The 24,261-nt window shown below is 43.0% G+C and overlaps 1 protein-coding gene across 1 annotated transcript in view; it reads left to right on the top strand.

Annotated features, from left to right (window-relative positions):
• The first annotated feature begins 6,596 nt into the window (after positions 1–6,596).
• Positions 6,597–24,261, top strand: part of LOC128938457 (ATP-binding cassette sub-family A member 9-like) — a 32,074-nt gene continuing 14,409 nt past the window's right edge. The window contains exons 1-19 of the mRNA XM_054278705.1: positions 6,597–6,659; positions 9,611–9,723; positions 11,746–11,956; positions 12,805–12,963; positions 13,491–13,591; positions 14,143–14,366; positions 15,518–15,656; positions 16,085–16,270; positions 16,811–16,943; positions 17,340–17,505; positions 18,172–18,230; positions 19,173–19,283; positions 19,680–19,855; positions 20,169–20,288; positions 21,501–21,639; positions 22,199–22,289; positions 22,847–22,986; positions 23,411–23,530; positions 24,095–24,254. Coding sequence (XP_054134680.1) covers positions 6,641–6,659; positions 9,611–9,723; positions 11,746–11,956; positions 12,805–12,963; positions 13,491–13,591; positions 14,143–14,366; positions 15,518–15,656; positions 16,085–16,270; positions 16,811–16,943; positions 17,340–17,505; positions 18,172–18,230; positions 19,173–19,283; positions 19,680–19,855; positions 20,169–20,288; positions 21,501–21,639; positions 22,199–22,289; positions 22,847–22,986; positions 23,411–23,530; positions 24,095–24,254 — 2,567 coding nt within the window. The 5' untranslated portion in view covers positions 6,597–6,640. The remainder of the gene's footprint in view (positions 6,660–9,610; positions 9,724–11,745; positions 11,957–12,804; positions 12,964–13,490; positions 13,592–14,142; positions 14,367–15,517; positions 15,657–16,084; positions 16,271–16,810; positions 16,944–17,339; positions 17,506–18,171; positions 18,231–19,172; positions 19,284–19,679; positions 19,856–20,168; positions 20,289–21,500; positions 21,640–22,198; positions 22,290–22,846; positions 22,987–23,410; positions 23,531–24,094; positions 24,255–24,261) is intronic.

Genomic DNA, 24,261 nt, shown 5'->3' with positions numbered 1-24,261 from the left:
CAGCATCCCCTGGCTCTGCTGGGCAGGAGGGCAGTGCCACAGCATCCCCTGGCTCTGCTGGGCAGGAGGGCAGTGCCACAGCATCCCCTGGCTCTGCTGGGCAGGAGGGCAGTGCCACAGCATCTCCTGGAGCTGGTGGCTGGGCAGGAGGGCAGTGCCACAGCATCCCCTGGCTCTGCTGGGCAGGAGGGCAGTGCCACAGCATCCCCTGGCTCTGCTGGGCAGGAGGGCAGTGCCACAGCATCTCCTGGAGCTGGTGGCTGGGCAGGAGCTCCCAGCTGCCTTCCCCTGGCTCTGCTGGGCAGCAGGTTGGGCTGTCCTTCAGTCTCTGCCCCAGGGGTTTGCAGGGTCTGGCCGTGCCCATCCTGGGCTCTCTTGCCCATCCTGCACACCCATCCCTGCTCCTCACCAGCCCAGCCACCCCTGCTTCTGCTTTGAAGATGCTCCTGCTTAGAAGAGAGGGTGGATAAACCTCTGCAGAGTCCCTGTCCCTCTGCAAGGAGGGTCCTGACCTGCAGGCCCAGCTCAGCTTGAGGATGTTCACCTGCAGAGCAAACCTGGCACCTGCAGAGCAAACCTGGCACCTTCCCCTGCAGGCTGGCAGCTGTGGGTGCCCCTGGGGTCTGTCCTGCGTGCTGGGGGGCACAAAGGGTGGGCAGAGTGGATGTGGTTGTGCCCTGTCTCCATTCAGAGCAGTCTGATTGTCCCCCCTGGCTGTGTGTCCTGCCAGCTGCTGTCACACACAGGGCTTTGGAGATGGTTGATTTTCCTTGCCAGCTGTGCATTCATGAGCTCCAGTGTTCCCCAGTCTCTCGTTGTTGTGGTTGCAGTCACACAGGGCCCATTCTGTCACCCATTTTGTCACCCCTTTGTAAAACCCCAAATAAAAGGGTCCCAGCTCACAGCCTCACCTATAAGAAAGGTGCCTTTGGTTTGCCTTGAAGCACTAAAAAGAGTAGAATATGTGGTCCTTTAGCCTGAGACAGGTGTGTGTTGAAAATATATTATTTTTTTGGTTTTTTCTACGCAAAGCTATCATCACTTTTTTTTTTTAGTTTTATAAGGGGAAATTAAAGATTGCTCCCAGTTCATTTTGCTCCGCAATGAACAGATACAGAGATGTGTTTCTATTGAGACATTGGCTTCATAAGTCATATCATTTATGTATCTTCACTTTAAAGTTAGAAAAAACCTTGTTTTTCTTGAGAAAATTAAAAAAAAAAAAGGGTAAATTTAGAGTTGTGTGTCCCAGCTGTGTGTAATTATCAGGCAATAATGTGTGTGATGTGTCTGATAATGGTTTATCAGTGTGTTCAGCCAAAATCTGTTTCCATCAGTTTCTTACATAGGGAAATGTGAACTCCTTATGCAGAATTTCACTTCCTCTTTTGTACCCATAGGTTGCACAGAAATGCACAACTTTGGGTTTTTCCAGTTAAAATTTGAGCCCAAGCCCTACAGAAAGCCCTGAACATCCCAGGGAACCACAGCCCTGGAAATGAGGGATTAAAAGGATTAAAGCAAACTGCAGCTCCAGCAGTGCCTGACAGGGGTGAAACTTGTCAGAAAATAACCAAAAAATCCCCAAATTCAGGTGTTGTATTCATTTAGCCCCAGCCCTGCTGCTGGCTGGGACCTCTGAGCTTTTGCCTTTATTTGGAGGAGTTTGGGACTCGGAATTCTCTTGGCACTTCCCCACGCAGGTGTGAGCACAAGTTGAGTGCATTTTTCCCAAATCCCACATTTCTTTGGTGTCTTTTTGCCAGTGATGTTTCAGCCAAGTGTCACCTGCCCATCAATCCAGCACATTCTTGTCACCTGGATTTAGGGAATTAGTGTGACCTGTGAGCAGCTTTGGTGTCTGCCTTGAATTTATTCTTTCACTTGGAGTTAATAGTCTGTGAAATAGTTCTGTGCTGTCTGTTTCAGATGTTTCCATATTTCCTCACATTTCAGATGGGAAAACTTTGGATTGGAAGCCAGATGAGCTCAGTTTGGTGCTGTTGTTTATCTTGGAGGAGCCCAGTGGATGGTGGCACTGGTTTTTTGTGCAGCTCCAGAAAGGACAGAGAATTTGGCTCATTTGATTAATTCCCTCTTTGGGTGGGATCTGTTTGGCCTGGTGACATCATGTGTTAAAATGGGGCAAAATTCCCCCCCAAAACATCACTGTCCTCATGTCAGAAGTGTTTCAAAGGGTCCTAAAATGTCTGTAATTGTCAGAATAGCAAAATTAAACCAGGGAATGCCCTGGGAACAGCAGATTTATTCCTGGCATTGGAAGCTCTTTGTTCAGCTGTTATCAGTGCCATTCCAAACCCCATCCAGCCAACACTCACCCAGCCTGTGCTCCCAGAGATAAACTGGATTTGGGGGGATTTGGGGTAAATCCAGCCCGTTTGGGTCCCCATTCCCAGGTGAGCTGGTTGGAGCTGCCTTGCAGTGATGGATCCAAAGCTTGGAGAATGCCTTCACTTGGTGCTGTTGTGTTTTTCTATGGAGAGTTTCAGGTGTCTGGTTTCGTTTAGGTTCCCAAGAAATGTCCTTATTTAGGAGTATCTCTGTTCAGCAAGTGAGATTTCTGGCACGGCCAACACGCAGGGCTGCAGCAGAGGGTGTCAGCCTGAAGGTGACACATGTGGGACACTCCTCCTGCTGCAGCTCCTTTACACACTTGCCTTTCTTCCAGCACTTGGCTGCACTTGTAAAGGTGAGGGTTTTCCTTTCCCAGCTGGAAGTACTTCCAAAATAAAGATGGATTGGGTTGTTAAACTCTTGGTTGTTTTGCTGTGCTGGAAATGGGGATGGTTCTCAACGCCTGGGCTGATTTTGGGGTGCACCAGGGTTTCAGGTGGTTGGGCTCAGGCAGAGCATGGGGGGCTCTGGTTGTGGGCATGGCCAGGACTCTCAGGGTGCAGTATTTACATATTTTAAACTGAATTTGGGGGGATTTTGCGGTATTCTAACACTGGGCTCCGACCGCCCAGCTTTGGACTAGCAGTGACCCCCTGGCAGCTGTGTGCTCCTGGCATGGCACACTGTCCATCTGCAGGGCTGAATCACCTCCAGGCACTGGGAAATTCACCCCAGATAAAATAAAACAATTAAACAATTCATTTGTGTACTTGGAGCTGTGCCCAAGGTGAGTTCACTGGGTGGGTGCTGAATGGGGCGAGGGGCAGTGGAATGGGGAGGGGTGTGATGGTGTTCACTGGGGTCTGAGGATGAGGGAAGAGATGAGGATCTGACTCCATGTTTCAGAAGGCTGATTTATTATTTTATGATATATATTACATTAAAACTATACTAAAAGAATAGAAGAAAGGATTTCATCAGAAGGCTTGCAAGCAAGGAGAGAATGGAATGAATAACAAAATCTTCTGACTCTCAGAGAGTCCGAGCCTGTGATGGTGCTCACAGGCGTCTGAGGATGAGGGAAGGGATGAGGATCTGACTCCGTGTTTCAGAAGGCTGATTTGTTATTTTATAATATATATTACATTAAAACCATACTAAAAGAATAGAAGAAAGGATTTCATCAGAACTCTAGCTAAGAATAGAATAGGAAGGAATGATAACAAAGGTGTGTGTCTCAGCTCTCTGTCTGAGCCAGCTGGCTGTAATTGGCCATTAATTAGAAACAACCACATGAGACCAATCACAGATGCACCTGTTGCATTCCACAGCAGCAGATAATCAATGTTTACATTTTGTTCCTGAGGCCTCTCAGCTTCTCAGGAGGAAGAATCCTAAGGAAAGGATTTTCCATAAAAGATGTCTGTGACAAAGGTGGGACATGAAAGGTGCCCTGCAGGGATGGAGGGCACTGTCTGCTCCTGGCAGCTCTGGGCAGACCCTGCTGAGGCAGAGGAGGAGCTTGGGCACCTGCAGCCTCATGGCTCAGTGAAGGGTGCAGCAAAATAAAAGGAGTTTGTGTTCCCTGAGCTCCTCAGGGGAGAGGAAATAACCCCAGAGAAGTGTAATCTGAGCTTGGGGACAGTTCCCAGCAGTTCATGCTCCTTTGTTTCTGATGGTGTGGAAGGGCAGTGTGCCATGCGTTTATTTTTTTTTTAGCTGTAAAATTAATTAGTTCCCTTATAATGTTTCTTTTAAGAGATGTCCAGAAAGTCCCAGATTTAACACGCTGAATTTCCCTTTGATAAGGGCTTCCCAGAGCTCTTGCTGTTCCTTTTCCCTTTGCTTGGCATGTCCTCCTGCAAGGGTCTGGCTCCCTTCCCAGCCAGATACAAGGGCTGGTCCTGAGTCCCCTTCTCAGAAATCCTCTGGAGCATCTGCTTAGGGGATTTAATTAATCAGAGAAAATATCAGCAAATATTAAAATATCATTTTATTTTTAAATCTTAATATATTTTAATATTTATTATTTTTATTGTTATTTAATATTAATGTTAAAAAATTTATATATAAATTATGTAATTATTTATTAAAATATTATTTTTATTCTTTTAAATAATAAATAATAATTATTAATATTAATATCCACTGATATTTAATAGAATTTTATTTTAAAAATTTCAATATATTTTTATTCTTATTATCTTATTATTATTTATTATTATTTTAATAAATTTCTATATTAATTATATAATTATTTATTAAAATTATTAGTAATTATATTAATTTGAATAATAAATAACATTATTAATATTAATATCCACTGATATTGTAATATAATTTTATTTTTAAATTTTAAATATATTTTAAATTTTAAATATATTTTTAAATGTAAAATATATTTTACATTTTATTATTATTTATTATTATTAATTTTTAGACATTTTTAATATATAAATGATATAAATCTTTATTAAGATTATTATTATTAATTTTTATTCCTTTTAATAGTAAACAATAGTAATATAGATAACTGCAGATATTTTAATATAATTTTATTTTTAATTTTTAATATATTTTCATTTTTATTATTTCTTATTATTAATTTTTATACATTTTACATATAAATTATATACTTTTTATTTAAATTATTATTATTTTATAATTTAAATAATAATTAATAATTTTTAATATTAATACCAGGAGATATTTTAATATCTGAAGCCTTGAGGGGTTGGGCTCCCATTTCAGCAGCCGGATGGGGAACCCCAAGGGCTGCTTGGTTCAGGTGCCATTTTTCTGTGAAAATCCTTTTCTGTAGCAAATGTGCAGCCAGGGCAGGGCTGGTCCCACACTCAGGCCAGGTTTTGGTCACAAAAGTGCTGTTTTGGTGAGGTGCACTCAGATGGGTTCCTGCACTCACGAGCAGCTTTGCCTGTCGCTCCCCTGTTGCCCAACACCGAGGGATGCCGGAAAACGCTTCTGCTCCTCTCCTAAATGAGCTCATGCCTTGAAAATGAGAAAATCAGCAGCTGCAGCAGAGCCCCAGCCTTTGGTTAAGCAACAACCCTGTGGTTTGAGGCAGCTCTGCAAATCAGAGGCGCAATCTGGAGCTGTGAAGTTCCGGGACAGTCAAATTCATTTAACTCATTGAATTATGCCGTGGCCGTGCACCCTCCCAGCTCCTTTGGATTCCCTGGCTTCTCTGATTTCCTCACCTCCCTGCTCTGAATGCAGACCCACTGCAAGGATGGTTTGTTTTTAAACTCCCAACACGCTCCATCCTGCTTCCAGCTGTGCGGCAGCTGCTGGAAAAGCAATTAAAAGGAGTGGAAATTGGGAAAAAAAACCGCTCAAAACAACAGAGAAAGGAGAAAGAAGAACTAAAAACCCCATTGGTGCTGGGGAGCAGAGGAAGGAGCATTTGCTGAGCCAGGCCCTGGGCACGATGGGGACAAGGCAGCTGAGTTTGTTCTCTGGAGAAGCTGGGCTGGACACCCTCTGAGTCCCCTTCTCACAAATCCTCTGAAGCATCTGCTTGGGGGATTTAACTGATCAGAAAAAAATATCAGCAGATATTAAAATACCATTTTATTTTTTAATTTTAATATATTTTTATTTTTATTGTTATTTATTATTATTAATTTTATAAATTTTTATATATATTATATTTATATGTAAATTATATAAATTTATATATTTTGGCCATGTAGTTTATATATAAACTATATACATTTTTATATATAAATTATATAAGTTTTATATTTTGGCCATGTATTTTATATATAAATTACATACATTTTGCCACCTATCTCAGGAGTGAAGGTTCACCCCATCCCAGGCCACCCCAGCTCTGCTGGGAACATCTGCAAGAATTGAATGCAGCCCTCCAAAGTGGGCTGTAAACACGCCCAGGCTCAGGGCCAGCTGGTTGTAGGTGCTGTTCCAAGGCTGGGTCATCCCTGCAGAAGTTTTGGGAGAGTTTGGATCATCCCTGCAGAAGTTTTGGGAGGGTTTGGATCATCCCTGCAGAAGTTTTGGGAGAGTTTGGATCATCCCTGCAGAAGTTTTGGGAGAGTTTGGATCATCCCTGCAGAAGTTTTGGGAGGGTTTGGATCATCCCTGCAGAAGTTTTGGGAGGGTTTGGATCATCCCTGCAGAAGTTTTTGGGAGGGTTTGCCCGGGTGACGTCAGCCTGGAGAGGGGCAAGGCCACCGGGCTGAGCCTCCCTGGGGCTGAAAAGGGACCAGAGCAGCCCCAGCACCCCAGAGCTGCAGGAGACCCCATGGAAAACACACCAGCAGGTAAGCAGCCACAGATCTCTGCTTTTTCCAAGGGGAAAATTAATTTAGATGTAGGGATGGGAAAAATTCTCCATGCAGGGTTTGAGTTTTCGTGATGGGATGATGAGTTTTTCCTAATTAGTGCTTTATGATGCTTCCTTCCAGCTCTGTTTTCTGGTGGACTACAAGTTCACAACAAAATATTTTACAGGAAAAGGAGCAAAAATAGTCAGCTTTTTTAGAGGTGTGTGGGTTTTGGTTCTCCCTGTGGCTGCAGGTTGAGCACTGGGTGATGATCCCTCCCTTTGCTCTCCTCCTCTTGTCCTGCTGCCATTAAAGGCATCTAAAAATACAAAACCCCAAAATTTCACTTCTCTGTATGAGCTGAAGTGTTGGGTTTTGATTAATGACAGGCTTAGAGTTGTTATTTTCAAGTTGAGAGCAGGAAAAAAACAACCTGTTCCAGTCTGAGTTGGAGCCAGTGCAAATCTGTCTCGGATTTATCAGATGCAAACACAAAAATCTGCCAGAACTGGCAAAGAGGAGGGGATGGGAAGAGCTCTGCACTCTCCACGTGCAGGGATTCATCCTTGGCTCTCGGAAAGCCACTGGATCCTCTGGGAGGTGTGAGATGCGCCACAGATTTCTCCCTTTGAACTCAAAATTGACAGGCTGCTGCCTGAAGAGCAGCTTGATTTTAGGAACTAAAATAATAAACTCCAGGAATGCTGCAGGTTGGAAGGGACCTTTAAAAATCTCCCAGTCCAATGAGCAGGACATCTTCAAACAGACCTGAAAAAGTTAAATTTCTAGAGGAAAGCAGTGTGAAGAGGTGCCAAAGAGGAATTCCCTGGGATAGTAAATAAAGGGATTATATGGGATGTGCCTTCCTGGGACAGCTTCTGGTAGAGCAGAGCTGCATGCAGGATCCAGGAAAAGTTATTGCAACACCTTGGCAGGGATTTCCTGGAGAGCAGGAAGTTTGGATGCACTTAATGAGCCCCTGGAGACATCCAGCCTCACAAGTGATGCTCTTCACTGGATTAAAGTTTCCCAAACATCACTGCCTCCAGTTTCTGATGTGTTTATTTTGCCTTCTGCATCTGAGGCCACACAGAGGATTCTCTCTTGGCTGTATTTTTTACCTTTTTTGATAATTATTTAATAGATTAATTAGATACCTAATTTAAAGTTAATGATAGCTAATATGTATTAGTTTTCTAACTGAAAATTAAATTCCACAGCCTTTGCAAGCAGCATCACTTGTTTGAATTCCTGGCTTCATATTTGGCTCCCAGTGGTATTTGCTCCTTGCTCCACAGGCAAAAAGTAAATTAAAACTGGTAGAAACTTGGTTAAAATTTTCTAAAAAGTTTTAGATTTGCTCCATCATTTTAAAATGGTTTGTTGTGACTGCAGAGATTCTGTGCATCCTTTAAAGGCCATCATGTTTTCCTTGTTATCCAAACACTACCACACTTTGTTTACTACCCAAACATCCTGGGCTGCTTTCAGCTCATGACTGAAATCAAGACTTAAGCAAAAAAAAAAAGAAAAAAAAAAAGTGACACTTCCTAGAAATCTCTTCCTATTTACCTTTAACTTTTAGTGCAGGCAGTAGGGTGGAATGGTGGGAGGAAGTTTGGGAAGGGAAAGAGAGATAAGATAAGGAAAGCCCTGTGATAACTGGGATCTTGGATCACTTGCCCCTGTAGTACACAGATATTTAATTATTCCAAACAACAAGCAATGAAGGGAACAGAGCAGTGGAACCTTTTATTAACTCCAGCTGCCCAATCCATGAAATCAGGAATGCTGTCCAAGGGGAATGGAGACTCTGCCTTTGAGGTTGCTTTGATTTTGTGTTTTTATGATTTTGGGTTTCAGCCATTTGAAAGGATTAAACCACAAAAACATGCTGGGAGGTTCCCTGCCCTGCTCCCCTGGGAAAGGGGTGAAACCCATCACTCTGAACTTGCTCCTGTTCTTGCTGCTTTGCCACAGGATTAAATCTGGAGCTGAAGTAAATATCCCAAATTAATACTCCCTGCTCAGCATTCAGGAGGATATTGAGCACATGGGTGTTCTAATCCTGCCCTGCTCTAACTGCATTAAAGTTCCTTAATATCTGGGTGAAAACAGAACAAACTGGTCTCTTAGCAGCCTGGTGAAGGCAGGCAGTGGCAGCCTCTATTTTGGGTTATTTTTAACATCTGCCCAGTGTTTGTAACGTGATTCTGGGTCTGGTTCAGAACACAGGGCACGTGAGCAGTGCTCTGCCAGCAAACCACATCTCTGAGGCCAGACACAAATTCACTTCCTGCAGTGAAACGTGGAAAGTGAGCGGTTGTCCGTTCCACAAAGCCTCTTTGGGATGAGGAAGGATGAGCCTGGGTGAGGAAGGATGAATTTCGGAGGAGGAAGGATGAATCTGGGTGAGGAAGGATGAATTTCGGATGAGGAAGGATGAGCTTGGGTGAGGAAGGATGAGTTTGAATGAGAAAGGATGAATTTGGGTGAGAAAGGATGAGTCTGGATAAGGAAGGATGAATCTGGGTGAGGAAGGATGAATTTGAGTGAGGAAGGGTGAATTTGAGTGAGGAAGGGTGAATTTGGATGAGAAAGGATGAACCTGGATGAGGAAGGATGAGTTTGGATGAGAAAGGACAAATTTGGGTGAAGAAGGATGAACCTGGGTGAGGAAGGGTGAACCTGGATGAGGAAGGAGAATTTGGGTGAGGAAGGATGAATTTGGATGAGGAAGGATGAACCTGTGCATGTGGAAGAGACACCTCAGAGTCCAGCCCAGCTCTCTGTTCCTTTGCATGATCTTGGCCTATTTCCTTTCAATTTAATTGTCCAAAGTTAAGGAGACAAGTTCTCCCCCCTTAGCATGTTGTTGGCTTCCTCTGAAGTGCTATTTAATTCCCAGTGTTTTGTTCTAAATTACATCATTTTCTCTCCCATCTTAGCTGGAAAAATGCAGGGGGCATCCAAGAAAGCCTCACAAATATTGCAGCAAACCTGCGCTCTCCTGTGGAAAAATATCCTTCTGGTGTGGAGGATGAAGACAAAAAGTTTCCAGGCAAGTGTCAGCTCCTCCAAAGGGAAATCAGGATTTCTAGTACCAAGTATTTTCACGTTGCATTGTTTGTGTGTGAGGGGATGTGAGAAGGCTCAGCTGTGGTTCCCTGGGAAATATCAGCAGTTCCTTCTTCCTGCGACACTGCAGCTCTGCCTCGTGACAGAGCTGGCTGCTGCCTCTTGCTTGTTGATCCTGCCCTGTGCACAGGAACACAATGTCCAATTCATGGCTCCAGTGTCAAATTATCCACAGGCCTCGCTGGCTCTGGGACTAACACAGCATGTTTTCCATCTGAGGCCTTGCTGGGATGCAAACCCACCACACCTGTGGAGCAGCTCTCCCTCATGCACAGGGGAAAGGCTGGGCTGGGCTGGGCAGAGGGGTCAGAGCTGGGTTAGAAGGGTCCTGCAGGAGCCTCCCCAATGCTCTGGAGTGGCTGCCTAAAACAGAGGCAAGATTGAGGGAATAAAAGTGGGCATTTATTGCAGGCCTTCAATAAATGCACCTTGGGCAGTCAGGCCTTCAGTAAATGCACCTTGTGCCTCTGAGCGGCACACCCAAGATGGACAATGGCACGAGTTTTTCAGACAATTATAAATTTGGTCCATTTACATATCAGGGGTTAATCCTCCAATTACAGCTTCAGATAATGAAGTAATTTACTCCAAATTTCCCCCCTCAATTAACTGTTGTTTCCATCTCCCCAGGCCTGGGGCAGTGAGGTGTCCTTAATTCCCAGGCCTGGAGAGGAACTTCTTTGTGTGGATAAAACGGTAGAACAGCAGCTGTGGAGTTTTAGAGTGATACCCTAAAGGAGTGGATCTGAAAAATAGAAAAGCTAAATCCTAAGGCACCAGCACTTCCCTGGGCTGCTCCTCACCTCTGCATTCCCCCTCTTCCTTCCCTTCTTCCTTCCTCCAGGAATGGGTGGCCTCTCTGGTTTTCCTCTACATCCTCTGTGACTCTGCAGGGCTGATCGTGGACTGCCCCTCACCTCTGCATTTTCCTCCTTCCTTCTGTCAGGAAAATTCATCCACAAACACCAGAGGTTTCTGTCCAAAAAGGAGACAGAGGAGTCCTGTAACTTTATTCTAATAAAGGCAGAGGTCATGGGGCATTCCCTTGGGATCTCTCCAACTTTTGGAGGATGCAGCCTCCTTTTTATCCCAATTTCCCAGTCACATTTCCCCTCTCTCTTTTGGCTGAGGCACTTGAGAGGTTCAGACTTCCCAAAACACCTGACACCAGAGATTCCCCTCCAGTGTATAACCCTCCCTTTTAATTTCTAATTCTTACGGAATTTAGGGGTTTTTCCTCCCCATTGTTTCTTTAATCTTTCAATATCCATTTTCATTTATCAGCAAAGCTGAAGTTTGTTTGTAAAATCAAATATCTTTTCCCATTCATCAATCAGTGGAGCCCTTCCCATTGTTTATTTATCTCCCAGTGCTGGTTTGTAATGACAAATCTGCCATTCTTCTCACTTCCTCCCCTACAGGAGTGGGTGGCCTCGTTGGTTTTCCTGTACATCCTGAGGGACTTTGCAGGGCTGATCATGGACTACCCCTCACGGTCACCCCAAATTTTATGTTTTTCTAAGCCTTAGGTTTTTCTAAGCCATTCTTGTAACAAACTTTCTCACACACTTTATGTAAATCACTTATTGTTTTACATTCTTTTATAGAGAAGGAGAAATTCGATGGACTGTTGGTTTGTCCAGTGTCATTGGAGAGGCGTCACCTTCCAATCCACTGTCGGTTTTGGAAATCTATAAATGCTGGAGTCAGGAATTTAAAAAACTCTTTTACGTTGAAAAGAGCAGCATGTCCATGTCATGTCCTATATTCAATACCTAATTTCATTTATCAGCAAACCTGAAGTTTATCTGTAAAATCAAATATCTTTTTCCATTCATCAATCAGTGGAGCCCTTCCCATTGTTTATTTATCTCCCAGTGCTGGTGTTATCCACAGCTGGTTTGTACAGAAAACTCTGCCATTGCTCTCACTTCCTCCCCTGCAGGAGTGGGTGGCCTCGTTGGTTTTGCTGTACATCCTGAGGGACTCTGCAGGGCTCATCATGTACTACTCCACCCAGGAGTTCCCCTACAGGGTGCTGGGGCGCCTGGACGAGCCGGCCTTCAACGCCTCGGGGGTCACCCTCATGTTCACCCCTGCCACCAACAGCACCCGCGGCGTCATGGCCAAAGTGGCCTCCAGCTCAGCACTGAGGGGTAACAACGCTTTAATCCACCTTCCTGCAGGGGCTCAAGGGACCTGACCCACCCTCAAGGCAGGGAGGGACAAGAGCATTAGTCCAATGAGATTTTTGAGGGGAAAAATGGTGGTGATGCCCATTTCCATTGTTGTCTGAATATTCAGACAACAGCTGTGTGATGGTGTTCACAGGGGTCTGAGGATGAGGGAAGAGATGAGGATCTGACTCCATGTTTCAGGAACCTTGATTTATTATTTTATCATATATATTATATTAAAACTATACTAAACGAATAGAAGAAAGGATTTCATCAGAAGGCTTGAAAGGATTATTATTTTAATATTTTATTATTATTATTACTATTTTATTATATATAATTTTATGTATTTTATTATCTATATTTTGTATATAAATATATATTATTTATATATAATATTATATATATTTTATATATTATATATATTATTTTATTATATATATGATATTGTTTTATTATATATATTATAGTAAAACTATACTAAAAGAATAGAAGAAAGGATTTCATCAGAAGACTGGCTAAGAATAGTAAAAGAAACAATGAATAACAAAGGTTTGTGTCTCAGACTCTCTGTCCGAGCCAGCTGACTGTGATTGGCCATTAATTAGAAACAACCACATGAGACCAATCACAGATGCACCTGTTGCATTCCACAGCAGCAGATAACCATTGTTTACATTTTGTTCCTGAGGCTTCCCAGCTTCTCAGGAGAAAAAAAAATCCTAAGGAAAGGATTTTTCATAAAATGTGTCTGTGACAAGCTGTGCTGGTTTTATTTATTTTTTTCTTTTTTTTTTTTCAATATTAATTATTTATTCTAATGGCAGGTATAATCATAGAAGAAGTGGAAAATGAAGCAAAAATGGAAGAAAAAGGACTTTTGGAGGAGGAAACCATTGGTGTTGTTTTTAAGGATGACTTCTCCTACACACTCAGATTTCAAATGGGCAAAGCAATGTTTCCAAATGAAGGCTTTGAGCACATAGGTAACAAAAAAAATGAAACCCCAGGCTTTGATTTTGCATTAAAAACTGTTCAGCTGGATTTCTGTGCTGCTGTGCCACCTCAGAGGGATGGAGGCTGCATGTGCCAAATGGTTTGAGAGAGAATGACTTAAAATTTGGGGGTTTGTGTCTGTAAAAGGAAAAAATATCAGAGAAAAAAGCTGTAAGAACATTAATGTCATCCAAAGTCAGAGAATCCCAGAGTGGTTTGGGGTGGAAGGCAGCTCAGATACCACCCAATTCCTTTTTGCCCCTCACCCTTTTGTACCTTAACACATCAAATCATGCCTGGAAAATGAGAATTGTGTGTGCATTAATGTCCCTGGCCAGAGATTTAACACATTAAAAGATAAAAGGCTGAGTAAACCCCAAATCTTGTTTTCCTCGCACTTAGATAAAACTCATTTTCAACCCCACATGTCACCCACAAGTATTTACATGCATGTGTATATGGAAATGTATTGATAAATATTGATTAATTATTTTTTAAAAATTTGTTTCCCCCACAGAAACCTGCTGGGATTTTTCAGCAAGGCACTGCAAAGTCCCTCTGTACTGGTATGGGGGGTTCCTCTCAGTGCAGTCCAGCATTGATGCAGCAGTCATAGAAGTAAGTGTGCTCATGGTGGAATTTGCTGTTCTTCCTACAGCTCTGTGAAAACTTAAAACCCAAACTGATTCAACCAAAAATAGAGGGGCATAAAACACCAAGAACCACAAAATCCACCCAGCCAGTTCATTTTTCCAGCCCTAAAAGTGTCCAAGGCCAAGTTGGGCAGGGCTTGGAGTACCCTGGGATAGTGGGTCTATGCCCAAGACAGGTGATAGAAAAGAGGGATTTTTGGGGTCCCTTCCAACCCAAACCATTCTGGGATCCTGTGATGCTCTGATTTTCTGTGGTCATCAGCTTCTTAAATAATTTGGGTAATTCAAAATTTAAAAAAATAACAGATCATTCCTATGGCTCGAAGCAGTGAATGGAACAAGGATTCAATAGTGTTTATTGCAAATCAGCACAAAAATACACTTATTACTAGTTACTTGCTTATAAACCCTATTATTGATAAACAAATAATTTTAATACTTGCAACCCCCTGTTTGTTCTGATGCTGGCTATTTCATTGCAAAACCGAAATGAATTTAATGTCGGATTTCCTTTAGATGAAAACCAAGCACTCTGTGTGGAAAGAAATGGAGTCAATTACTGGAGTTCACCTGCAAACTGTGATGAAACCTCTGTTCAAACTGGATTACCTCTGGTTCATCATCTGTGCCATGCTGAGCTACAGCCCATACATGCACTTCTTGTCGGTGAAGGTTCTCAAGGAGAAGAAGAAGCTGAAGGTATTGATGAGAGCCATGGGCCTGCAGGATGTTTCCTTCTGGTAAGCCTCAGAAATCAATCAATCGATGTGTAATCACAGGGATCATTTTATCAATGTGTAATTACAGGAATTATCAGTGTGTAATTACAGGAATTATTTTATCAATGTGTAATTACAGGGATCATTTTATCAAGTGTATGGAGCAGCCTGCTCTGGTGGGTGGTAGCCCTGCCCTTGGCAGGGGTGGAATTTGGGGATTTTTGAGGTGTCTGAACCATTCTGGGGTTCTTTTTGTCAGGGAAACCTCTGTTTCCAAACCTGTTGCTCTGAGACAGGTTATATTTTGCAGTTGTTTTGTTGCTTTTCTCCTCCCCAAAAAGGAGGAGGAGCCCTCCTGGTGGAGCAGGAGTGTGTGCAGCAGGGTTTGGGTGTGGAGGGGTTTTTGCCTCCAAAAAATTGGTGGAACTCACAGAAACAACAAAATCTGGAGCAAGCCCTAAATTCCTGATACCAAAAATTTCCCTCTAACATATAACCCTCCCTTTTAATTTCTAATTCTTAGGGAATTTAGGGGGTTTTCTCCCTCATTGTCTCTTTCATCTTTCAATACCTAATTCCATTTATCAGCAAACCTGAAGCAGAGGAGGGCTGCTGGGTCTATCCCATCAGGTTTCCTAACCCATCTGGGCATGAATATTTCACATCATTGGAAAAGCACAGGGATAAAAGGTCCTGGCTGCAGATTCCCTGTGTCCCCTTGCTGCCAGCACTGAGATGCAGAGATCTGGGCATGAATATTTCCCATCATTGGAAAAGCACGGGGATGGGAAGTCCTGGCTGCAGATTCCCTGTGTCCCCTTGAGCTGCAGAGATCTGGGCACGTGCCAGGCCTGGATTTGTGGAATAATTTTTCCCTGAGCAGTAACCAAGCACTGAACAGCGCTCAGAGAGGAATTTCCCTCACTGGAGATGCTCCAGACCCACCTGGACATGTTTCTGTGCCTTGCTGTGCTCTGGGATGTCCCTTTTTTGAGCAGAGACATTGACCCTCCCTGTCCCTCCCACTCTGACCCTTCCTGTGCCTCTCTGATATTTGCACCTGCCTGGAAACTGGAAATGGGTGAAAATACAAAATATTTTAATTCATACCACTTTGGCTACGTCATGGCAGTGTTGTCATGCTCAGGGGATAACTGTGCCTTCCCTTGCAGGTTATCCTGGAGTTTGCTGTACACTGTGTACGTCTCCATCACAGCCAGCCTGCTGACCTGGGTCACCCTGAGTGAAGTTTATAATCACAGCAGCTTCCTGGAACTGTATTTTTTTTATTTCTTTTATGGCATGGCATGTGTAAGTTTGCTTTTGTATTCTTATACAATGCACCTTTTTTTTCTTTTCCTAATTGAAATATCTGCAGAGATTTTTAGGGCTGGTATTATATGAGACAGTAACAAAAGTACTCTGCCGTGATTTATTGTTATTTTTTATAGGCTGGGTTATAGGTTATTTTTTGTATATTTTTTATACCATTATATTTAGGGAGATTCTGACTCAAAATCAGAGTAAAAAGAGGTGCTAAAATGAGGCTGGGAGTGATTTGTCTTATAAACCTTATAAACCTGCCCTAAATCTCAGAGCTGCTAGACAAAGCCTTGTGAATCTGGAGGGAACAACTGAAACCCAGCAGGATCTCTAATTTTGCTCCTATTTTCATGTTGTTTTATTTTTAATTGCAGTAAAAATGCATCCTGCTAACAGCTGGTTTTTCTCTGCTGCAGATTCACTTCACTTTCCTGCTCAGCTCGTTGCTAAAGCAGCCAAACATTTCCAGTTTTGTGGGATTTCTCCTTCACATCCTTTTTGGGGCACTGGGCTTTTTGACATTGTTTGAAAAACTGCCACGAGCTTTGGAATGGATTTTAAACCTCTTCAGTCCTTTTGCCTTCACAGCTGGCCTTGCAACGGTATGTCCATAATAAAACCAGTGCATCTCAAAAGCTCAGCTCCCAAAATTCTGCCAGAGAGCAGCAAAATCCACAATTTGCATCCCCAGAACAACCCAGTCACCCCCCTCTGCTTTTAAAAGAAAATTTGGCTCAAAAAAAAATCTGAAAAAAAAAATCTAAAAAATCTGTGTTAAATCATAAAGATGGTTGGACACTCAAGTGCATCACGAATTTTACTGCAACAGATTTAAATCTATAAAATGAGCAGCGGGATGTGGCTGGTGGGTACCGAGGGCTGCAGGAACTGAGGGCTGGAAGTGCTGCCTTTGCAAACAGCACTCTGCAACTTCTGCATGGTTTGAAATTCAGCTTACTGAGGCATTTCTGGTGCTTGTGGTCAGAATAAACCCTTTCCCTCCTTGGAAACAGCGTCGTGGTCACGAGTGAATTGGTTTTGAGTGAAAATGGCTGTGATGACACAGCAGTAGCTCACACAAAGCATTTCTGTCTCAAGGAAATGTGGAATCTGAATTTTGCTTCTTTTATTTCCTCCCCTAGATGGTAAAACTAGAAAAATACGGGCCAGCATCTAGCCCAGAGCTGTACCCTTTTTACAACCTGTACCTCATCCTGACCTTTGACAGTGTCTTGTATTTCCTGCTGGCCATCTACTTTGATAAGGTTTTGCCTGGTGAGTGAAAATGAGAGGGGAGAAATGCAAACTTCATTGCTTTTTCTTCTATAATTCCCTGATTTGTAGGGATAAAGTTACCCAAGGGGTGGTGAGAGGAGGGAAAACTGCAACCCTGCAGTGAGATCCTGCTCCGACAGCCCTACCGCTGGGGTTGGAAGGGTGTTGTAGGGCTTGTTCTGGTTTTGTGGAACCAAAGAGGTTGTGAATGGCTGTGATTATTCCCCACCAGATATGGACAATTTAAATTGCAGAGTTTATCAATTCTTTCACTCTGCTGGAAGTTCATGTTCTGCACTACCGGGGGAGTGATGGCTGGGCATTTATCGGAGCTGACAGATGGAGGTTTTGGGAGGTTTTGGGGTTGATATTTCTCCTTCTCTGCCTCTGATTCAGGCAAGTACGGGGTCCCACATCCCCCTGCCTTCTTCCTGAGACCCTCCTACTGGCTGAGGGGCAGCAGAGGGGCCGTGGGGGTGAGGGCTGGCAGCAGCCACGACCCCGTTCTGGGCGGCGACGCCGAGCCGATGCCGCCGGGCTTCGACGGCAAGGAGGCCGTCAGGTAAGGGACAACAAAAATACAGCTCTGTGTGGGTTGTTTGGCTCTAGAGAGCCCAGCCATGCTGCACTGGTGGGTGTGAGGCTGGCAGCTGGCGTTGTGGATGAGATTAATGCAGATGTGTGAAGGGCAGGGGTTGTTTGGTGTTTTGTCCCGCTCCAGAGCTGGATTTGAACATTTATTGGATGTGGGGCATCCTCCAACTCCCTGCTTTGCACTTCCCTCTCAGCAGTGAGTCTGTTCCCTTTCCCCAGCATCTTCACAAGAGTGATGCAGAAAATGCTGCCCTGTCCATCCTTGCAGGGCTGGGTGGGCTCATGGCTGGTGCTGCCTTCTGGTTATTACTAGAAATGTGCCAAAATAACAGCCAGGTCATCACTCCTAATTAAATATCCACATTTATATATTTATATCCTCCTTCTTCGCTCATTAACTGTTCCTCAAGTTTGGCTTTGAAACCTTTCAAACAGCTATTAGAAAAGCAAAGCTAATCCTGGTTTAAAGGTACCAGAAATTAATTGCATCAAGGGATTCCTTCTGCTGCACCAGTTGGAGGAGGAGGTGGTTGGGAAATATTCCCCCCAAAAGTTTTCAAAGTTTAATTTGAGGCAGAGGAAACAGCCCCCAAATTGTGATTCAATAAGTAATGGCTTGCTTACTTTTCTTTAGGCTAAACAATATTAAAAAAATGTACAAGAAGAACAACAAGAGCATCGAAGCTTTGAAGGGTAAGGAGAGGCTTTGTAATTATTTTATTCATTTTTCACTAGATAAGAACCCAAAGTGTTTGCAAATGTACTGGCTGTACTGAGATCTGCCTCTGGGCCTGTTAAATTATATTGTGCAATGGTTATTTCTGCTGGGGTAAATTACTGGCAAATTTCTACCAGGTCGTTATCTGCCTGTTCCCTCCAGGAAAAAAATCACTGTTTATTATTTTTTGCAACAGCAGAAATTTCCTTTAAAGCTGTGTTTTTGCAGCGATGAACCACTCTAGAAATCCCCTCTCAAACCTCCCTTTCAAAATGTAAACTGTTTTGGGCAAACTTGGGATTTTATGGCCAAATCTGCTGCCCTGTGTTCTCCAAGCACTTACCAATGCAAATATTTGACACAGCCATAGTAAAGTCATGGGATATTTGTTAAATGCCTTTGTTTAACAAGAAGTCCAAGTGAAAATATCAAAACCGAAAAATACTAAAAATATTAATATGGCCTCAAAGGTATATATTGAGTGGAAAAAACCAAGCAAACACAATCTGAACAACCCAGAGAAAGACAAAGTATTTTTTAAAAAAGAAAATGAGGAGGCAAAGTCTGGCTGCTTTGAAATATGTCTTGAAATGTCACATCTTGGAAAAGCTCTGGGCTCTTCTCTTCCTGAGGACTCGTTTTGAGCCACACTAAAATAAAATGTTATGAACCTCATAGAAAACTGAAAGCAAAATTTATTAAATACTGAAGATAATAAATTTATTCCCTCAGTTGAGTCAAGACATAATTCCTTACTAAGCTTAGGCCTAACTCCTGAAGAACCAGCCTGTGGTTTTGGATCTGGTTTTGCCTCTCAGCTTCTAAAAAATGTCACTTCTGTCACCTGTGGCAAGTGCTACAGGTCCAAGTGCACATCTCACACACTTCCATCTACTGTTGTCCTGTTTTTATTCCAGGTTTGTCCTTAAATGTATATGAAGGGCAGATCACTGCCCTGCTGGGTCACAGTGGATCTGGGAAAACTGCTCTGTTAAATGTGCTCAGTGGATTTTCCAAGCCTTCAGCAGGTGAGATGACGGGCCTGGATGCTGAGTTGTTGTTTTTTTTCAAGTGTAAGGGGAAAATAAGCAAAAAACCTCCAAGTTTTCCCTCAATGATTTGTGCTGGGTTGTTTTCAGTGCAGATTTCTCCTTCAGCACAAACTCCAGGGATAATGGATCCCTCATGTGTGCACCATGGTCATTTCTCCATCTGGTGCTTTCCATGAGCTGCACACCTATAGGAAATATGGTTTTATTTGTAAGGGAATGGTTTTGGTGCTCTGAAATATTTTTTAAAGGTATTCAATCTTTGAGCTATCTGGTTATTTTGCTTTTTTGGTTCTTGAATTTTTAATTTAACACTTGGGAAGCATCCATGGTGCTGGAATTAATGTCAAATATTTCATTCACCCCCCTGTGCAGGTTCTGCAATGATCTACAACTACAATGCTTCTGAAGTGTGGAATATGGAAGGAATGCAGGAAAGGGTTGGGGTTTGCCCCCAGATTAATTTGCATTTTGAAGCCTTAACGGCAAAGGAAAACCTGAGAATTTTTGCTCACATCAAGGGGATTCAGTGGAAGGAAGTAGATGAAGAGGTTGGTATGTGCTTCTCAGCCACTGACTCCTCTTTTATGGCATCTTGGGCACTTTTTGCTTTATTTATAAAATATGATCACCTGCATCTTGTTCTGTGAAATGAGAACAAACCTGATTTAGTGCCAGAGTGGTTTTCCAATTCTTTCTTATCCTCATGTCATGAGTTAAAACTCAGACTTTTCTTATTTATCTCCAAGCAAAGCCATTATGAGTAGGTAAGTTTGAAATCTTGAAGTTGTAATGTTTGCAGCCTTTTAGGAATTCAGAGCAGTGCTTTGGAAATGTGACTTTTTGTCTTTGTGTGTCCCCAAGGTGCAGAAAGTTCTCGTCATGATGGACCTCACTGATGTTCAGGATGTTTGTGCTGAAGCCCTGAGTGGGGGACAAAAACGAAAATTGTCTCTTGGAATTGCAATTTTAGGAAATCCCCAGGTAGGGACTGGCTGTGTTTATGCACACACAACATGTGTTGTTTTGGGACATAGCTTTGCATTTTGGCTTGGCACCGAGACTGTTGTGGTTTTCCCCTGCCACTCCAGGCTGCTAATTCACTTACTGGAAAGACTGGAGAGTCTGGTTCAATCAGAGCCATATTTTTAATTAGAAGGGCGGTAATATTGCCGCAGAAGAGCAATAAAAATGAGCCATACTTGAGGGTACATTCTCTTCTCTGAGCGAAACCATCAAAATCGTGAAACCAAGTGATGCAAGTGTGGAACTGAGCCATGTGAACGTGGACTGGTGTTGTAGTTGAGATGGACACAATATAAAGCAACACACTCCATTTTCAGTAGCCTTCCAACCTTTTTTATCTTATAATGCATGATTTTTATACATTCTTACAATGCTCATAAGTTGACACTTTACTTATTGATCAGGAAAGACAAACAAAGGGCCCATTGGAACAGACAGTTGCAGGTTTCTCATATTTCTCCTTCTTTCTTTCTTGGTTTCTATGTCAAAAACCTTGGTAGGAAATTTTTTCAGGGGTAAACATGGATCCTCTTATCAAACTCCTCTCTGGCTCACAGAAGTCACTGTAAAACTTGTAGCATGGGGTAATAATTAGCATTGACTCCCTGATTCTCAGAAGGCTGATCAATCACTTTATTACAGTATTCTATAATATAGAATTATTATACTATTCTATAGTCTAGAATAGTGATATATATATCACTATTTATCACTTTATTATACTATTCTATCACTTTATTATACTATTCTATAGTATAGAATTATTATACTAGTCTATAGTATAGAATGGTGATATATATATATCACTTTATTATGCTATTCTATCACTTTATTATACTATTCTATTCTTCTCTTCTTATTAAGAAACCCATTGCTTTTACAGACAGTCACTATCCAGGTTGACCTAATTGTTCCTTTACTAAAACCACCATCACCATTGGCCAGTTAAGAAACCACCCTTTGGTGAACAGATATCCATAACACATTCCACAGGTGCAGCAAGTGCAGACGAGAATTGTTCATCACTCTTTCCTCAGATCTCCTCACAGCCCTCGCCAGGACGATGCCTGGGAACGTTGTGTTTCTCCCTGTGGCCAGAGATCTGCTGCCACATCAAACCTCTTGCCCAGGCTGGGTTGTGGGGGGTTCTGAGCAGGCTGTGCTTTGCAGGTGCTGCTGCTGGACGAGCCCACGGCGGGGCTGGATCCCTGCTCCAGGCACCACGTCTGGAGCGTGCTGCGGGAGCGCCGCGCCGGCCGCGTCACCCTCGTGGCCACCCAGTCCATGGAGGAGGCAGACACTCAGGCTGGTGAGCCCAGGCTGGCACCTTGGAGGGCACACCAGGGGTTTCCAGCCCCACTGTGGCACTGCTGGATGTGTTTTATGTGACAGTGACCACCCAAGCTGAGCTTGGCAAGGGTTAAAACTAGGCTGGTGTGTCCCTCCAAGGCTTTGCTCATGCTCCTCTCTATGATAAAGCAGTCTTTGCTCGTGCTCCTCTCTAGGATGAAGCACTTCCACATTATCTGGCTTCGTCTCTATGTCAGCAAAACTCGGTTTATTTTCCATAATTTTCCTTTATTTTTATTGCACTTGCCGCTATTCCCATTTCTGTATCATTCCTATGCTGCGTGGGAAATACTCCAAAAACCCACAAGAATGCAGAACTAAAATAATTAACCATGATGTTGAGAAGAAAGGCATTGGTTTAAAAATACTTAAAAAAAAAAAGGCCTTCAGGGCTGGTCTGGCTTTACTCCACTCAATTTATTATTAAAATGTGTGCTGAGTTCAGAAGGAGCAGAGTGAGGTCAGTCTGCTGCACTCTTGTAAATCCCCCTAAATCCTTTGCATTCCCTCCTCCTTAGATCGAAAAGCTTTCCTCTCCTGTGGGAGATTACAGAGTGTTGGCTCATCTCTCTACTTGAAGAGAAAGTGGGGAATTGGCTATCACTTAAGGTAAAACCTTTTGTTTTGGTCATCAGTCTTTTTGTGAAAAGCTTCTCATCCTCATATTTTCTTGTAGAGTCTGTGTTTTTGTAGAGTTTATCTGGACAGTAACAGAAACCCTGACAATTCATTTTAGAGGAGCTTTAAGGCTGCCAAAATTTCCCTGTTTTGGACAACAAGCTGCCTTTCTTTGGAACCCAACCCTGAAGGCTCTGAGCACGCAGCTAAAATGACTTTGCAGTGAAAGGGACCACAGTGAGGTGATCTGGGTGCCAGAGTGATGTTCAATGGCTTTGCTGCAAAGTTGTTTTTCTTCTTAGGAGTTTGATTCCCGAGTTCTTGGCTTAGCAGCATTGTCCAGGATCATAATTCTTACCCTGAATGATTTTGTGCATGCATGGCAAAACCAGGGCACTCCAGATGCTGTAAAAATTCCTACTGAAGTTCTGCCCAGTTTTGGAGGTTTCCCCATGGGAGAATCACCACTGGCTCTGTACTCCAACCAGATGAGGCACACATTTATTATTTCTTATTTAACATTATAACAATGGGGTTTTTTTTAACAGGATGCACATAAATGACCTGTGTGACCCAGAGCTTGTGTCATCCGTGGTCAGACAGTACATCCCTGACGCTGTGCTCAAGGGACAGAAGAGGGATGAGCTGTGTTTTAGGCTGCCTCTGGAAAACACTGACAGCTTCCCAGGTGAGAAACTTGCCCCTGTGCCAGGGTTTTAAAGGGAAACCCACTGGTGGGAAAAGCAGAAATCAAAGTTATTGTGAAGGGAATAATTATATTCCTTGGTCCATAATGTGTGGTATTAGGAAGATGCATAAATATCAGTTTTATGGAGACCCTTCAGTGCACATGCTAATATTACTAATGAAGATGAAAAAAAGGAAATCCACCAACTAATCTACAAACTAAAATCCACTGACCCTCTTCTGTTTTCATGGTCCACGTAAACCAAAACCACTGAATTTTCCACTAGTTACCTCTAAAGAACACAATAAATTAGTGATGAATTTTAGGTCACTTGGATTAATGACGTGAATGCTGGAACATCCAGTGTTAATTGGCTGAATTTGTTAATTAACATTGGCTGAGTCTGATTGTTTCCCCCATGCAGATCTGTTCAGCCACCTGGAGAGCAGCCTCCTGCAGGGGGTGGTGAATTATGAGGTGACCAGGACAACCTTGGAAGATGTTTTCCTGAAGCTGCAGGGTGAGGAGGCCGTCGACCCCGAAGGTAAAGCCTTCACTCTCTTCTGCAAGCGTGGCATCCCTAAAGTTCCATCCAAATGTGTGTTTTAATTGAATATTTAATCAATTTCTGCTAAATGGGAATATTGATAGGCCTAGAGTGGCTTAGTTGTGTCCCACTTCCCTTCAGTGAGGCACATCATCTTGGAGAAGCCCAAATAATTCTCTCTTGGCTTTCCAAAGGGTTTCAAGCATGAGAATTAAGGCTCATATTGGAAAGATATTTATTTACCTTTGAAGGGCTGTACAGCCCAGACCAGGAGGTGGGAAGGGATAAAGTTTGCAGAAGGCCCTTCCACTGAAGATCTAGGATGTGTTGCCAAACCAGCCAGTGTGAATTCACCAATATAAATTCTATTCTGGATGAATTATGGCCCTTTTTCTCTGCATTTCTAACTCTACTCTCACTGAAAAAAAAATTAAAAAAGAAAAAAAAATATATCAAAGCATCTCTCTGTTCAGAGCAGAAGATCCCTGATGATTGTTGGGGATTAAAAGGTGTCCTTGGAAGGCTCTTTGTGGGTAATGGCATTTCATGGTGAACACACAGGGGATGGAGACCTTGAGGAGAGGGAGCAGAACCTCCCGTGGCTCTCCAAGCAGGGGCTCCTGGCCATGAGTGGGATGATGCTCTGGAGGCAGCAGGTGTGTGCTGTGCTGAGGATTCACCTGCTCAGGCTGAAGCACGATGGAAAATTCCTCAGAGGCATGTAAGTA

The sequence above is a fragment of the Melozone crissalis genome, unplaced genomic scaffold (genome assembly GCF_028551555.1).
Source record: "Melozone crissalis strain CALT ecotype California unplaced genomic scaffold, PUWL_Pcris_2 ptg000026l_1, whole genome shotgun sequence".
NCBI classification, from domain to species: domain Eukaryota; kingdom Metazoa; phylum Chordata; class Aves; order Passeriformes; family Passerellidae; genus Melozone; species Melozone crissalis.
The sequence above is the reverse complement of the archived record's forward strand: the minus strand, read 5'-3'. Positions and strand labels throughout refer to the sequence as shown.